This window comes from Nymphaea colorata, chromosome 10 (assembly GCF_008831285.2).
Source record: "Nymphaea colorata isolate Beijing-Zhang1983 chromosome 10, ASM883128v2, whole genome shotgun sequence".
Taxonomy (NCBI): domain Eukaryota; kingdom Viridiplantae; phylum Streptophyta; class Magnoliopsida; order Nymphaeales; family Nymphaeaceae; genus Nymphaea; species Nymphaea colorata.
This window is the reverse complement of record NC_045147.1, coordinates 14,768,653-14,785,148: the sequence shown is the minus strand read 5'-3', so window position 1 is coordinate 14,785,148 and position 16,496 is coordinate 14,768,653. Positions and strand designations below refer to the sequence as shown.

The 16,496-nt window shown below is 40.0% G+C and overlaps 2 protein-coding genes across 2 annotated transcripts; both read right to left on the bottom strand.

Moving 5' to 3' along the window:
- Positions 1–217: 217 nt before the first annotated feature.
- On the bottom strand, positions 218–5,203 carry LOC116262569 (myosin-binding protein 3-like). The gene is made up of 9 exons (XM_031642045.2): positions 3,710–5,203; positions 3,412–3,606; positions 3,231–3,326; positions 3,054–3,146; positions 2,872–2,964; positions 2,710–2,790; positions 2,537–2,623; positions 971–2,458; positions 218–838 (listed from the first exon to the last, which is right to left on the bottom strand). Exons 1-8 carry the CDS (start codon positions 4,971–4,973, stop codon positions 1,005–1,007), a joined length of 3,363 nt encoding a protein of 1,120 aa, XP_031497905.1. The 5' UTR covers positions 4,974–5,203; the 3' UTR covers positions 218–838; positions 971–1,004.
- A 6,832-nt stretch (positions 5,204–12,035) lies between these two features.
- LOC116261788 (uncharacterized) lies at positions 12,036–14,796 on the bottom strand. Its single transcript, XM_031640644.2, has 5 exons — positions 14,602–14,796; positions 14,480–14,529; positions 13,892–14,018; positions 12,971–13,075; positions 12,036–12,844 (listed from the first exon to the last, which is right to left on the bottom strand). The coding sequence occupies exons 1-5, from the start codon at positions 14,711–14,713 to the stop codon at positions 12,213–12,215; spliced, it is 1,026 nt and encodes a 341-aa protein (XP_031496504.1). The 5' UTR covers positions 14,714–14,796; the 3' UTR covers positions 12,036–12,212.
- Between the last annotated feature and the right edge of the window lie 1,700 nt (positions 14,797–16,496).

The following is a 16,496-nucleotide window of genomic DNA, read 5'->3' as shown; positions in this document are numbered from 1 at the left end:
ACTCGCCCATGGCGTTGAGGTTATCACAGTGAAAAGCCAAAACTGCCGATTAACTGGTCATAGGGGCCAAAGAACCTAAGATGTTGAAGGGACCATAAAAGACTGGCCATGCCACCATTATAGAACAACTCGTTTGTTTTGTCTGGACTGATGATGAAACCAGGCGTGTCAATGTCAAAGATTGCTGTTCAAGAACATTAATTGCACAAAGAAAAGGTTGGCAAACAAGCAACAAACTCACTTTTACACAAAATTAATAAAATTCTTTTTACAGCAGATGACCACTTCCAAACATACAAAAGTATCAAATCTGCTCAACTTTCTTTCCTGCGAAGGAGAACAGTTGCTAGCAGAATAGACTAAGGAGCCACAGGTCATGAAAGAACAAAAAATAAACTACCACAACCAAAACTAACGTCAAGAGGAAATCCTCTCTCTTTTTACACTCACAAACTCTAATGTCACTACCTATTTGGTTTTACGTAGGCTGGCACTGGAATTTTTTGTGGTGCTTCCAGCTCTGGGCCAGTATTCCACCGAGATGGAGACAGAGAGGATGGTGGAACCAGTTCTCTCATGGCTCGTTTTCACCTTTCACCTTGAAAGATGGGTGGGTCTTTACTAATACACCCAAACAAAAAACTATGGGCTCCAGAAAAATATAAAAGAAGATGAAGAGTTCTGGTAGACAAAAAGGTTGAACTGAAACTGTGTAAGGAGGAAATATCACCTTGTTGGAGGCACCATTAACAAAATGCCTCTTTGATCTAAAAACCTCCCTCCCCTTTGTTGCTACCCTACCAACCAATCAGGCACCGAGTGTTACTTCATCACCAGCCTGCATCAACCAACAGAAATATTATATGGACTGATTAACACTAATTTTGCAGCAAAATGTGTGTCCCTATTTACCATGATGATGCAAAACAATTCTTCTGAATGTAAGACGGACCAAAGATAGAGGTCGTACCAATATATAGAGTTAAAGAAGACATCACTTGAATTCAAGGCATAGGATCTCCGAGGTTTCTTGCTCTCAGTTCAACTGCCCTTAAATCACGCAGATTTTGCAGTATTTGCCTAAGTAAGCCAATCCCTTTTCCTCCCTTCTTGAGAGAATTGATACTGTGGTGTAAGAACTCCCGGTCTGCTTCGAGTGCCTGCAACCTCTCGTATACTTCTTTTACCTCCTCTTGGATCATAGCATGTTCGGAGAACTGGGTATCTAAGTGAGAGAAACCATCCCCCTCTTCCTGTTCTTCAGTTCCATTTTCACCGGTTGTGGCATCAAATAGTGGAAGTAGCCTCTTTGGCTTAGGACCGGTGTATTTTCCGTCAGTGAGACGTTTCCTTTTACTGGAAAAGTGACCAGGCAAACCTTTAGTGTCAGCATCCTCATGACAATGTTCATGATCGTTATTCATCCCCTCGTGATAAGCTTCCTCTAGATCTTCATCAACAGAGTCTCCAGGAACCATTTCTCTGTCATTACCATTTGTGTGTTTTGATACCATTGTGCTCTCTTTATCAGATAATGTGAAAAGTTTCTCTTCTAATGCTTTGAGTTGCTCCAAAATTGAATCTCTTTCCTGCTCAAAATCAGCAAGGGACTCATCAAGGGTAGTCAACTCTTTGGTGTTTTCATGCCCATTGCTTGATTCGAGAACAACATCAACAGGGGTGTTCTGGTTGCTCTCCAAGATGCCATCTGAGCCATCATCCCCAACATCAGAATCCACAGAGAGTTTGTCGCTGTCCCATGTGCTGGAAGATGGAGATGACATCAGACCCCTCCCAACTTCATCGTCCAAGATCAAGTTTTCTGCACTTTCCCTAGATTTCTTCTTCCCCATCCTCTTCTCTCTCGCCTCATAGCGTAGAACCTTCTTCCTGTACAATTCCAATTCCTTCTCCAGCTCTTGCTTTTCTTTTTCCCTCTTAACCACCAGCTCATTCATGAGCTGCAGTGCTTCTTGGTCATACTCAGATTGCTCTTCCATCATTCTTTGGTATTGAAGTGCTTCCATTTGCATTGCAGCCTTTTCCTCTTGCAATCGTGTGATCATGGCCATGGTCTGGTTAGCTGCAATAGCTGCCGCATTCCTTTCTTCTTCTAGCTCTGCGTATAGTGCATTAAGAGCCTTGCGCTCTGTTTTGAGGGCAGATTTTAATCGCTCGATTATTACAGCTTCACCACCTTCAATTTCGCTTACAACACTTCCATCAAAAGACTCTGTTCCCGAGTCTTTCCTATCTATCACTGATCGTTTCTGCAGAGTGTGGATGCCTTCTATATAAGTGGGCGTATCAGGTGCTTTCTCTTCGTCAAGATCATTGAATTCAGAAGCAATAGACAAGCCTTCTGTGCGTTCTTCCATCTTCTCAATCGCAACCACCATTTCAGACGCAGGGCAGCAATCCACTTCTTCCATAGCTGGCTCACTTGTTTGTCCCAGCCCTGTTATTTGGAAAATGATGCCAGATCTGTTTCAGAGAGGGGAAAGAAAATAGTTTATAATGGAGAAACCCCACATACCTCCATCTTCCTTAGCGAGCGAATCATTTTCTTTATCTGTGTCACCCTTGTCAACAGAAACGGCTGAATCTGCTTCTTGTTCTAGAACTGTTTATTTGGAAATTATCAGACGTGCAGAAAGCAACAAAAAGGAAAAAGGATGAAAGTTGGCACAGAGGAAATCCCTCATATACCTTGGTCTTCCTGGTCGACTAGAACAGTACAAGAATCTTTCCGTGCATCATCGACAGCCGGATCTATTGTTTGTTCTACCTCTGTTTATTCAGAACAACTAGATCAGATGGTCATCTTTGACGGAGCGAAGGCATTACTGGTACAGCAGAAACCTTGCGTACCTTCATTTTCCTCCGTTATTGAAGTTCTAGAAGCATCGTTATGTGCATTACCACTGTCATCATCAATGGTTGAATCATTCGTTTCCTCTAGCACTGTTTATGTCGAGAACAGTGTCAGTTTTCCATCTTCCAGATATTGAAAGAAGAGAATGGGTTAGCAAAACAGGAAAACGCCAATATACCTCGATTTTCCTCGAGTAAAACAATGCGAACATCATCTTTTTGTGTATGACCATTATCATCACCAAAGGGAGAGTCTTTTGTTTTCTCTAATTCTGTTTATTTGAGAATCTGACAATCAGATTTCCATCTGTCATGAAGAAAGAAGAAAAAAATAGTACTGCGGGATACTCATATACCTTGATCTTCCTCTGGGAGGGAAACAGTGTAAAGAACATCTTTTTCTGCAATGCAGTTGTCATTACCAATGGACGAATCTTTTCTTTGTTCGACCTCTGTTTATATCGTGGAAGTTTATTAAATTTTACTCATGAAAAAGAAACACAGAACAAACCTACACTGAAGAGAAATCTCATGTACCTTGATCTACTTCAACCTGTAAAACATTGCAAACAATATCCTTTTCTGCATCATCATCGTCATTGTCTAATGATGCAGACAAAGGGATCTCTTCACATCCTTGGAATTGAACCACTGGCTCTTCACGGATAACTCCATCAACAAAGCTTACTACCTTCTCTCGAAGATCAGTAATTTCTTTTGTTTCTGGTGCTCCTTCATCAACAAATTAAAAAACTTAAGTCTCACCGAACCTGCAAAAATCACAAAAAGGAAAGTACGCTAGGCTTCTGTACGGTGAAACTGATCACCAGCTTACCGTTTATTTGATCGTGGCCCTGCGAGAACCGAATCAAGTCTTCCTCGTCACGATCTCCATCAGTTGGAATAACAACGGCCACAGCACCGGATTCATCATGGTCGGCAACAACCGTCTCTGAACGCGATTGCTGTGAATCCACATCTATCCGATCAGAACTCTCGGCAAAAGTGACATCCAACTCCAAAACTGATAAGTAGTCACGAGAATACGCCGGCGATTCATTACCGATGCATTTGCTCTGGAAGTAGACGCCAAGATCGTCCAGCAGATGCTGATGACAGCAATCATCTGATTCCTTGGCGGCCTTCTCCTTCAACACATTCTGTTCTGTCACAGAATCTATCAACTCCACGGGAATTACACGCTCTTCTTCACAAGAGTACTCCAAGTCCACGCGCATAACATCGCAAGAAGAATCGTCCATAGCAGAAGCAGCTTCACTGCCTTTCGTTTCTTTCTCAATTGACTGATCAACTGCCTTTACCACTTCTTCCCTCACCACCACCACCACTTCGTCGTCGTCGTCCTCCTCCCCCTCTTTCCGTTCGCCGCCATCATCTCCAAAATCAGCAACACCAGCATCAACTTGATCATCATCATCTTCTTCTGCTTGTTCCCCATTTTCATTGTCCCCTTCTTGTCCCTCTTCTTCACCTTCATCTGCATCATCGTCGTCGCCATCTTCTTCTTCTTCTTCGTCTTCTTCTTCTTCTTCACCAACCAAAGTCCCCTTGTTGGTGTACTCCAAAACGTCCCAAGCAGGTTTAAACAATCCATTTCTGAAGAAATACTTGGAGTAAAAGCCATCATCCAAGCGAACTCCACAACAAGAGCACTGCAATTCCTTATCGTCCCCTTCATCCACCTGGCTGACCAGAGAGACGGAGGCTATGAGGCTGCTCCCCTGCGAGCACCGCCGCTCCAGGGAGCAGTCCTCGCACGTCTGGCAGGCCTCCAACAGCCTCCCGTGGTTCAGGCAGTATCCCAATCTGGAGATCTCTTTGGCGTGGGCTTCGCACATGGTATCAGCGTAGGAGCTCCCCACCTTCTTCTCTGGCTCGAGCACGTGGTCCACTCTGCAGCACAGCGGGCACGGCGGCTTGAGGCCGAAAAAAGAGGCGAACTTCCCGATCGCATAAGCGAAGAGGGAATTGAAAAGGAGAAGGATGATGAGAATCCATTCGAGAACTGCGTAGACGAGGATGACTGTAATTCTCGACGTGTTTCTGCTTAATATGGTCGCAAACTTGTTGCCGGCCATTGATGATCGTTCTGCCAACTTCTGTATTTACAAAGGAAAGAGATAGAAAGAGAGGGAGAGGGGAGAGAGAGATTGTTGAAGAGGAAGAGACTGAAGAGTGGCAGGAGAGGATCAAAAAAGAAAATATGGGAGGAAGTCGTTACACAGGGGAATGTGGTAGAATCTTTTGACGGCACCAAACGAGGAACCAGCGGATCATTGTCAGCTCTCTCGCAAAAGACAGGAACGTATACAGGCGACTAGATTATGACCACTAGACATGAACGACGGACTTTTCTTTTTCCTTTCTGAAAAAGAACAGCAATTTCCTATTTACATGACTGATTTTAACAACAGGGTTATACTTCTGATGCTCAATTACGACTTAACATCATGAAAATCAACTGTCCAAAATTTTCATAAGTACTTCACTCTTCTTAATCTACAAAACATTTTAAAACTTACAAAATGTATACTTTAGAAGATCAGCTACGAATAAACGCACATTCATGGAGTTAAACGCCACCTTTATTTATATCTGTCGTAAAAATATATACTTACTACTTACTAGAAAGGCAGGAGGAAGAGAGTTGTAAGAAGGGCTTGCGGTCTGCCTTTATACTTCAAAATATGAGAGACAGAGAGAGAGAAAGGGGTGGGGAAAGAAGGAAGATTAAGACCAGTCATATCAGTTTCAAGAACAGCAATCTTCAACCTAAATCAACATTACTATGTTTGTAGGAGAGAGTGCAATTCAAGAATCAAACTGAGGTGTACAAATAACACACCACCCAGCCCGACTTGCATCAGCTTTATGATCTGCCATCTGATACAGTTGGAGCAATATATATATATATATATATATATATATATTATTGCCGTCAGCTTGTGGAAGTCATACAGTGGACGTGCTCTGTCTTCAATTTAGTGGCGGTCATCCTAGCTGTCCAACTTTGGCAGCAGGTCTTGCTCGACGTGCATTTTGACTTCTTTTCTAGTATAATGGTCTGCATGACTTCAGCTTTTCTTGCCAACCGAGCGTTCCAGCCGCTAGCTGGACCTAGAATCTTAGAATTGGAGAAAGAGAAACAAAACATTTGAGCAGTTCTCCTCGATCTTTTCTTTGGACACTCTTGGTTTGTGTTTGTTTTCTTGTGGATTTGAGATCAGCTGTTATTTGAGATCCTATGATTTTGAATCCACAAATTTAAGGTCAGACCTGTCCCATCCGACCTTAAATCCATGATTTTTAACATGTAGAATAGATTTACTATCATGATCTTCCAAGTTATAACTTTTTATGCAGCTTCGTATCTAAAATCTAAGGCTACCAAATCCAACCTTAAGGAGCATTGGATGACTTCAAATATAAAATCTATGGATATGATGTGATATGCTTTGCTGATGTGGTAAAAGTGCGACGACTGTTTATCAAACTGTGGATCTTGACTTAAGATCCACATTTGAAATCCTTATTCTGTCTTTTTGAATTCAAAAAGGGGAGGGTTTAATATCAGAGAAGAGAAAGTCTGATCATAAATCTACAGTTATCAAATCCTGAGAAGTTTAAATCATGGGCAATCAAACACATCCTTAGAGTTGCGAAAAAGGTCCAAGCAATAAGCTTCTCCTTCACATGGTTTAATATAAGATATCCCCTGACACCGTCCACCATGTTCGAATCAAAACAGTACTATCAAAATATAGAACATCTTTTTTCTCATAAGTTCTCCTCTTCCATTAAAACCCTAATTCCCATGCTTATTTTCAAATTTGAATGAGCATATTTAGGTGTCTGCATTGATCTAACCCTTGTATGTTAGTTTAATGAAGAGAGAGAACAAAAGGAAGAGGAAGGGAAAGAAGAAGGAACTACCCAACGAGGGGTTTGGTCCCAAGCAACTAGCAACAAAATAGTGATCAAATTCCTTTCAACCTGCTTATTTAATGGACGTCACTTCATGAGCTCTTTTCTTTACATTTTTCAGATTCATGTACATACAGTATCATATAGTTCGGTACTTCGCTTATTCAAATCAAATTCGAGGCAGTTCCACCCTTGATTACCACATACTATAGGCAAATAACTAAGACTTAATAAGATTAACCGAGTACCAAAGTTATTATGATTGGGTCTTCATACGTTAGCCACACTTGGATTATGACAAGGAAAGATGCAAGGGAGATCGAGAAATGGAAGGAAACGAGAGAGAGAGCATAAAGTAGCTTGAGTGGGAATCCTTCACGTTCTCTTTCTTCTCCTTTTTTGCTTTTTTGATTCAGCTTTTGCTTCTTTATCTCGCCTTTCAGGACCCCTTTAGCGAGTCAGACTGATACAAACAGATAATTAAAATAAAAGGGAGAGAGAGAGAGAGTTGTGGATGTGTTTTATATTAGGAGAATGTTTTAGCAAGTAAAAACTTTGAATAGAAGTCCAAATGGTACAATATCACCTTTATTATTATTTTCATTACTTTACAAAAATGTGCAAGGCCCACTTATTCAATGCAAAGTTAAGAATTTCTATTGCCTCATAAATTGAGGGTTAACGTTCACCTAATGGCCATTTAATAATGTGATTTTTCTATGCTTTTGCTTTTTTGGTAATGATGTAAATCCAAAGTGGTTGGCAATGCAGCTTATAATGAAGTTTGACGGTCTTTCATTTGGAGTCCCCTTTTGAAATCATGCACCCTAGTGTAAGGTGTCACTTGTTGTCTAAGCTAATGTAACTTTTAAGTGTACAACCAGAAGCATATACTTCTTTTGCTGAGAGGCACTATTTCATAGCAACTCAAAAATTTAGACGCTTAAATGTATAGTGAAATGCAGTGGAACACCAATATGTAATAAGCCAAATTACGTGAGTATGTGTGGGCAAGTGCCCACACTAGTAGCCCCGCCACTGGTGTAAACATTGTACGGCGAAGGCAATCAAACACATATTAAATGACGAGGAAGTCTAAAACTTCATTCCCCATACATCCTTCTATTAGGAAAGACATACTCAGTGTTTTGAATGTAATCAGTGGCGGTGCTTGTGCGGGCAGTTGCCCACACAGTCCCATACAGTTTATTTATTTATTTATATGCTGGTTGTTGTCTCCAACCATTTACTTATATATTGGTGCCTCATGTTTGTGTCTTTTTAGTGTCTTCTAATCATTTCATTATGTATATGAAAAGTCTAAAACTTTCGAATTATTACTCCTTGGCTAAGATTTTTTGCTCCACCGAACAAGGTGTTGAAAGTATACTTGAAACATATTGGTACAATGGATGAAGAAATGGTTGGCTGGCAATCAGTTTTTGTTTCGAACTCTCATGACATCAACTAATTGTTCTATAAAACGGCCGATATGCAAGTCGAAGTTTAGTAGAAATGTCACCTTGAAGCACCAAAAGCAGCTCTGAACCCTAAAGGAATAACAAAAAGTGAGAACCTTTGGCCTTCACTAAAGAGATAACAAAAAGTTAAAACAAGCAATGAAACATGTCTCCTATTAAACAATTTGGTGGAAGCATTAAAAAAGCGAGGGCCAACGTTAGCCTGCTTTTTCAGGGTTTTTCTTTTTTTTTTTTGGTTTAAAAGTTTTTTTATTTAATCTAATTCAAATTACCAAAAACTACAATCTTTTCTCAAAAACCAGTATGGGCCAATATGGAAAGGAAGGAGTGGCTCCTACCACGTGAGAAAAGCTCCAGCTTGGCATGATGGTGTTGCTGTAAAAGAGAGAAGGAAAGAGAGATGGGGAAGTTATTAGAATAATTGAGATTATTTTTAAAAAAAATCCCTTGTTTATTTCAACTACTTCCTATCTTATTCTTTTTAATGGATGCATATGCTCTGTCATGAGCGGCACAACAAATTTTGTCGGTGATTTTCATGCCAAATTAAATTACTAAATAAGAAATTTCAAGTGAAAAAAGAGGGGGCAATAGTCTTACGTCGTAATGGATCGTGGATTCTTATCCACTAAAACGAGTGAAGATTAGGGATGTAAACTGTTCGGACTCGCATTCATCTTTTATAGAATGAGACTTGATCGGGTTTTATGCAATCTGATCCAGGTTTCTATCTAAATCAGATTACGTTTTCTTTCAAAACCAGATTTGGATCCGGTTAACATAAGCTGATGTCTGACATTTGTTTGTTATCAGGTGGGACCTCAGTTGGATTCTAGACTGTGATTCAGATTTGAGCTACAAAACTGCACTCCAAATCCAGTGAGTAATCCGATTGAGTTTCCATACTCAGTTGAACAGTTTCAAATTGGGATGATGTACTCCACCTACCAGGGCAAGCCAAACAGTTATATGTTTGAGACCTGAACACAAAACATGTGTTCGGGTGCTCAAAAATACAAAAATGTCCCCAAAAAGTAGTAGAAGGATAAGAAGTGTTGGACATGATTGGTGGGGTTTGTTGACAAGTAAAATTGGAACCCAAGCAATGGATTGGTTGGGGATGGATCAGATCCACGTTGCCATTGTGACGGTGTCTTAATAATCTAAGGGTGGGCATCGGGGCCGGCTCGGCCCGGTTGGGCCCGGGCTTGTGCCAACATTTTTCGGGCTCGGTTCGACCCGCTTAAGTTTAAAAAATATATATTTATATTTTTTTTGTTTTAATAATATATATTTATTATTAATAAATATATTATTTTATGATTAAAAATTTATTTTTATTTTTAACGGGCCTTATAATAATCAAATGTCAAATCCATTATGGACCCCTGTTGGCCACCCATACCCGAAATCCCTTATCCCACACGCATTCTTAAAAAGCTTAGCGTGGATGAGCACGACTCCATTACAAAGCATTTCTTGCGTTCTCCTAAAAGTGCTCACAGCATGCTATGACCAAAAAGTGAAATAGAATTTGATTGAACAGTCATTGCCTATGAATACACACACATTCCGGTGAATTTTGCCTATTCACCGATTCAGTTGAATTGGTTATATATATATATATATATATATATATATCAAGGGGGAAAAAGAAAGAGTTAAAACTAAGAGAGAGAGTTTAACAGCCTATGCAAACTCTTTGAAAGCTCATCATTTGGCATCTTGATGTGCAGATTTGTTGGTCACAAAAGATAACTACGAGTTCCAGTATGTAAGGGTGGCTACATTTTGCGCCCATAAGCTACTGATTGTGCGTCTGTTTGTCCCGCCGATTTAGACAGATCCCAACTAACGTTCACAAGTCCAACCACACAGTCACGTTTGCCTACGTAACTACGTTACTATGTATGTTCGACCTGCCGATTTAGACAGATCACAACTAACTTTCACAAGTCCGACTACACAATCAGGTTTTTCCAGAATTACATTCTCCTAAAGAAACCAAATCCCAATATGTAGATTGTATTCCATGATGCAATCAACTTAGATCCACTGGTTTTGGTGATTTAAATCTGATATACACATTAAATTTCAGCGTTTTCTTAAACCGCACTTTTGGATGACCCAACTGCATCTGTGGAGTTAGACTCGTTGAAATTTTCATGTTATAACTGAGTGCACAAGAACATAGCAAGACAAGCCACAATGGTAACATGGATTGAGTTATCAAGTCTAGCATCATAGGTCTCTTGAGCTATGGACACATAAAGCGGACCCAGGTAAAGATGCTCTATATGCTTCTAGTGCAGCATTAAGATATATATTTCGCAGCATATATGGACTAAACGAATAAAAAAATTATATGGAGCGATTTATGAACTGTTGTTCAACTCAGTTGATGATACAGAAGATACTATTTCTTCAAAATACTCATCCAAATTCACTTTTTTTGGACATATAACTTTACACATGCCACCTTATTGATCTCCACAATTAAAGTACATAATCTTTAATTTTAATAAATCCATGTAATTCCACAAATTCTTATACATATAGTGGTCAATTCTTCAAACGTGTGAAGATGCGGGTATTGAAAACCTGATGAAGTGATTCATTCCCTCTGAAGTAGGATCAATTCAAGCACACCTCGTTGCTTTCTTGGAATGAGTAAACTGATGCATAATGATGCGAAGCAAGCACAAGCTTGTGCACGCGTGTTAGGACATTCATCACAGATATATGTGCAGAATGAATTCGAGAGATCTCTCATGGGTATTTCATGGTTCCATGAAGGATCAACAGAAAAGTATTAGTTGCTTTCTTAAAGCACATTGCCCTTGAATGCTTGCAATGATTAAGAAACATTTTAAACCATCAACTTTTATTTCACCTTGACTGGGGCATTAACTTTGCAGCTAACACATGTCAATATCCCCACATTTGTGCGCGCCTGTGCATTATGTGAATTGCTCCCACAGCAACATTATTCGGAAAAAAATAAAAAGAAGTTGGCTCAAGCCTATCCGTTCCTACTTCCTAGCAATTTCTGCACAGGAAATTATTCTCCAGCAGATCAAGGAGGAATCTTATCTGGGATAGGCGCACAGTCCAAAAAAGCTTTCTACATTCTAATTAGACTTCTATAATCACTCCATTTATGGATCTAAAAAGGGAAAAAGACAGTACAATTCCTCATTTCCTAATTATTTTAGATGATGGCAGCTGGTCTATGTCGTGATGCAACTTCTACAAAACTCAAGACTAACCTAAGAAACAGATAAAGTCCTCAAAATTATAAATTCTAGTCCTGAAAGCAGAAGACTAAGTCAGATTTCACGACCTTCGTGAGTGGACTATTAAGGAATTAAACTTGATGCAATGAAAGTTTAACAGAAGTAGACATCCAACAATAATTTACCCTGAAGTTCAATGTGCTCCCAGCAGTGGACCCAGCTTCAAATTTGCAGCAAGGATGAACATTGCGGCTTTCAAAGTAGTGACTGACATCCATCAGTCTGGAGACTCCTACACTATCCATGTAGCCAAGCATATTAGCATAGAGAGGAAACAACATGAAACTTCTAATGATCGTCTCTAGGAACAGCCAATCTACCAAGGCAGGTGTGTGAATCCTCCTATGGTAAAACGGGGAATTTCGATGGAAGCAGCTCGCTGAGAAATAGGTTTTACTACAGCTTGCTATATGAACAGCCTGAGGCATTAAGACTAAAATTCAAAGAAAAATGAAAAAGCCATTATTTCGCTATATTTATTTCCAGTAGCATTAAGCTAGATACATGCCACGGTAAAGTAGTACGACCACAAGGAAAAGAAAATAGCCAACAGAACATGAGAAAAAGAGAATATTGCTAAACAAGATAGCAAGTTTTAACACATCGTTGATGCCACCTACAGCTGTTGTTCCACTGAAAACTCAAACAGCATAGAGTGATTGTACTTCTCTCCAGGCTTGACCACAACAGATGGGAAGTTCGGCTGGTTTATGGCATTTGGAAATCCTTGCGTCTCCAAACACAGTCCAGCATGCTTTTGATAAACATAACCACCCTTACCAACAACTCCATTAACATAATTTCCCGTGTAAAACTGAACACCTGGAGCGCTGGTCCATATGTTGAGCACCCTTGAGCTCAATGGGTCTTTGACTTTAGCAGCATGCTTCAAGCCAGACTTCTCTTCACCACAGTCAAGCACATAATTAACATCATAACCACCAGGAACCTGACTGATTACACTCCCAATCTTTTTCTCATCCCTCAAATCAAAAGGAGAACCTTCAACCGGCATGATCTCACCTGTGGGGACTGTATACTCATCTACTGGAGTTATATGAGATGACAATATCTGAACATGGTGGCCCAAAATGTCTCCCGAATTATGACCAGCTAAGTTCCAATAAGTATGCTGAGCTAAATTTACTGGAGTAGCTTTGTTTTGTGGAACTGCTTCCATATCCAGCCTCAATGTTGTCTTCCCAACAAGTGTGTATTTGGCACTTACAATGAGATCGCCAGGGTAGCCTACAGAAGCATCACGATCCCATGCAATAGGTTACAGCCAAAATTTTGTTTCTTAATATCAGATATTGAGGAAGCTCCTAACAAGTTGGTGTCAAGTTGGACAAAATGCAGGGAACAGGAAAATACCTTGCTCGCCATCTTGACTATAATATTTGAATGTAATGGAGGGTTCATCACCTGATTTCTGTTCGACCACCTCCCATACTACTTTATCAAAACCCTTTTCTCCTCCTAATAGAACAGGGAACATAAAGGTGTTTGACACGGTACAAGAAAAGAAAAATGTAAATCAGAGAGGCTTAAATCTGTATATACTTTTGGTTACACAACATACATAGTTCATGTTCTCGGAATAGTAAGCATACTAAGCAACTTTTCACATCTTATGTGCACATACGTGGAATCTCTAGAGCACATCAGGTAGTTCACCTCATTGGAACAGCAAGTAGACTAAGCAATTTTCACGTCTGAATCTTTGATTGATTTTGTGCGTGTATATGTGGAAATTCTAGAGAACTTACAACACCAATGCACGCAGCAGATACTAATTTCAAACTGATGACCAGAAAGTATCTCAGTGATAAAATCCTGATACTGCCATAAAAAATCAAGTTGGTTTATTTTCATAATTTTAGTTAAAAAATTTCTGGCTTCTAAGGCTCTCTGCTTTATTGACACTTTAAAAACTTCTACACAAGTTTCCCACTATAGATAATAATTCTCGCAATTCCTTCCGGGAACAACACAAGTTTGCGCTATATTTCCCTAGCTTAAACTTCGAAGATCTCGAGTAAAAAGATTTTTTTGGCACAGCCAAAACCATCCATCTTATATAAAAAAATTTTAGGAAGAAAACCCCATTGAGAAGGCAGGAACATCGAAAATTATTCTTAATAGTGACACCAGAGATAAAACAGCAAGATTGCACCAAGATAAAGAATTGAATAAGATAACTCATTTGCCAAACTAAAATATCTGCCAGCAGCGAAGAATAGCACACTCTAAACAAGAAAAAAAGGAATCAAGTAAAATTGCAAAACTGATTACCATGAAGACTGTTTGGAGGATTGTTGATGGGCAGACTATAGTGATTCCCGTCGAGAGTGAACTTTCCTTCCTTGATCCGGTTTGCGACTCTTCCCACAATGCAACCGAAGTATGGTGAAGAACCATTCTAAGCACATAAGCCCCCCCCCCCAAAAGAAGTTAACATAACATGGACAGAAGAGAGATTTTAGCTATAATCAAGTTGAGATAAATTCAGAGACATTGAACATGTGCAGCTCCCTGTGTATCTAAAGATCAAACTGCTTCCATTTTTCCTAGATCCCCAACACAATTATATGCATGGACGTGCCCCTTTATCCACATAAACCGGAATATGTTACGAACTATCCACTTCCTTGAAGAGGTGGGCAGGACCAAACTTCACTTTAATGTTGAACTAAGAAAGAAAGTCAGCTGATGCTTCTTCCTTTAATCAGCATAGCATGAGATCAAGACATGCCCAAAACAGACGAATCAAAGATGGAGACAATGGCAAATTGGTTCCGGTTTTTACACACTTTAGACAAATGAAGCACTAACTTCATGCACGGAGAGAAATAGAAAAGAGATTTGGAGGAAAGATCGTACAATATAAGGCTCCAGGGAATCGAATCCAAGAACCACATCAGCCATATTGCCTAAAAAGACGAAAACAGGAATGTGAGAGAGAGAGAGAGAAACAGCGAGGGAGAGAGAGAAGGTGGGGGAACCTTTCGAATCGGGCACGAGGAGCGAAGTGATGGTAGCCCCCCAGTTTGAGACCTTCATTTGGAGGGTGCCATTGCTCAGCTCGAAGATTTCCAGCGTGGGAGAGAAAGCCATCCACGCTCTCTTTGCAGGAACGAACTTGCAGAAGAACTAAAAGAAGACGGGAGAGAGAGAGGGGCTCTCCCTTAGGGAAAACTGTAGATATATCAAAATCCCGATTCTCGAAGCAGAGAATCCGGGTGGACTTGTTTACACGTGGCGTTGACATTTCTCTTCCTCTCTCGTGGCTCTGCACCGTGCCTGACCTTATTAGTGTCGTCCATCCTCCAACATTCTTTGATCCAGGAGATCCCAAGCCCAGCGTTTCCTCTGATGCCTTGGGGGTTTGTTTTTGTTGAAATATTCCATCCAAATACGGCTTTATCATTTATGTGACACTAAGTTGATGTTCTAAAAATGAGAAATGAAAACTAACTACCCATCTTGTGAGTTTCACTATCCCCCTCTGAACAAAAGATGTTAAACTATGTTGACCGTACAGATTCCGGCGTGCTCAGCCTTTATGGTTGTGGAATGTGATTTAGCATCGGACCCGGACTGAGACCTTTTTTGACATTTACATGTAATTGGCTCGGATCTTTGTTGGATCTTAGAATGGAACTGCACGGTCTGAATTTGCTCTGAATTCTATTTGAATTCAAACCAGAAAAGACCTCACAATGGGATTGGCAATCGAACATATCTAATCTACCTGTATCCTTAGCTAAAGTAGTGATTTAGGAAAGCCATGTTTTTTTTTCTTTTAAGGGACAAGTTGAAGTGGTGCTAACAATTTAATAACTATTTTTGTAGCTCCAAAATGTTTCAGCTCCTACGTATTATCTGGATATACAAAGAGAGATGTACACTCTAATGAGGCTACTACTAAATATTTTCTTATGGGTAAGGCAAGCTCTTCTATTTTTGTTTATGGTTTTTCTTGACTATATGGTTTATCCGAGGGAGAGATCGAACTTCAAGAAATAGTGAACAGTCTTGTCAATACACAAATGTATAACTCCCTAAGAATTTTGAATGTGCTTATATCCATCACTGTAGGAATTGAGTTCAAGCTTTCCTCAACCCCTTTTCATCAACGAACACCTGACGTATATGAAGGAGTGCAATTCGTTCGACAAATTCCTACGTCTATATCTATCTCTTCTCAAAGATGTTTGAATTTTTTCAAGTTTTTTCCATTCATTTTCTTAAATGTAAAGTCTCTCCTTGGGATTCTCAATGAGGTTGGTGCAATGGTCAGAGTGGAGATTAGTAAAGGATCATGTTTGAATTTTTCTTTCACACTCTTTGTCCCAAAATGAGGGTCACCGACATACAAGCCAAAATAGATCAAAAGTGGCACTTCTAGACACCGAAAGCTTCAACCTTTTGTTGCGCACCAGAAAGCCTCAATGTAGGAGATCCCAAGGGCAAGCCCTCTCCATCTTTACCCTCTAATTCGTAAAGGGTACTGCAGCTGCCCTAGTACTACCATTATCATGCAACTGAGAGTGATCACTGATGGAATGAACTCAAATTCTGCCCTTGGTCAATTAATTTATTATAGATTATTATGCCGCACAATAGATGTTGCATCGGCTTCTTATCGATACGATGCAAGTCTGATCACATAGGATTTTTTTTTCTATTTCTTCAGAAATCATTTACATCATTTTTAAAAATTTTCGAAATTAAACGTATCTGCCGATACGCTAGCTGCATCGGTGATCAAACCGATACTCGAGCGATGCAAGTATTGGTTGGGCCCACTATTGTACGCACACTGTTGTTTGCTCAGGGAAAGAACAGAAGCAATAAATTTGCATGGACTCGACGTCGTTGGCTTTTGTGGTTTAGA

Coding starts and splice junctions, on each gene's coding strand:
- LOC116262569 (XM_031642045.2), bottom strand. CDS start 4,973: ATGGCCGGCAACAAGTTTGCGACCATATTAAGCAGAAACACGTCGAGA. Junction 3,147..3,230: donor CCTCCCAGAGGAAGATCAAG/GTATATGAGTAT, acceptor TCAAATAAACAG/AATTAGAGAAAACAAAAGAC. Junction 2,791..2,871: donor AATAACGGAGGAAAATGAAG/GTACGCAAGGTT, acceptor CTGAATAAACAG/AGGTAGAACAAACAATAGAT.
- LOC116261788 (XM_031640644.2), bottom strand. CDS start 14,713: ATGGCTTTCTCTCCCACGCTGGAAATCTTCGAGCTGAGCAATGGCACC. Junction 14,530..14,601: donor CCTCGTGCCCGATTCGAAAG/GTTCCCCCACCT, acceptor TCGTCTTTTTAG/GCAATATGGCTGATGTGGTT. Junction 12,845..12,970: donor TAGTCAAGATGGCGAGCAAG/GTATTTTCCTGT, acceptor ATGCTTCTGTAG/GCTACCCTGGCGATCTCATT.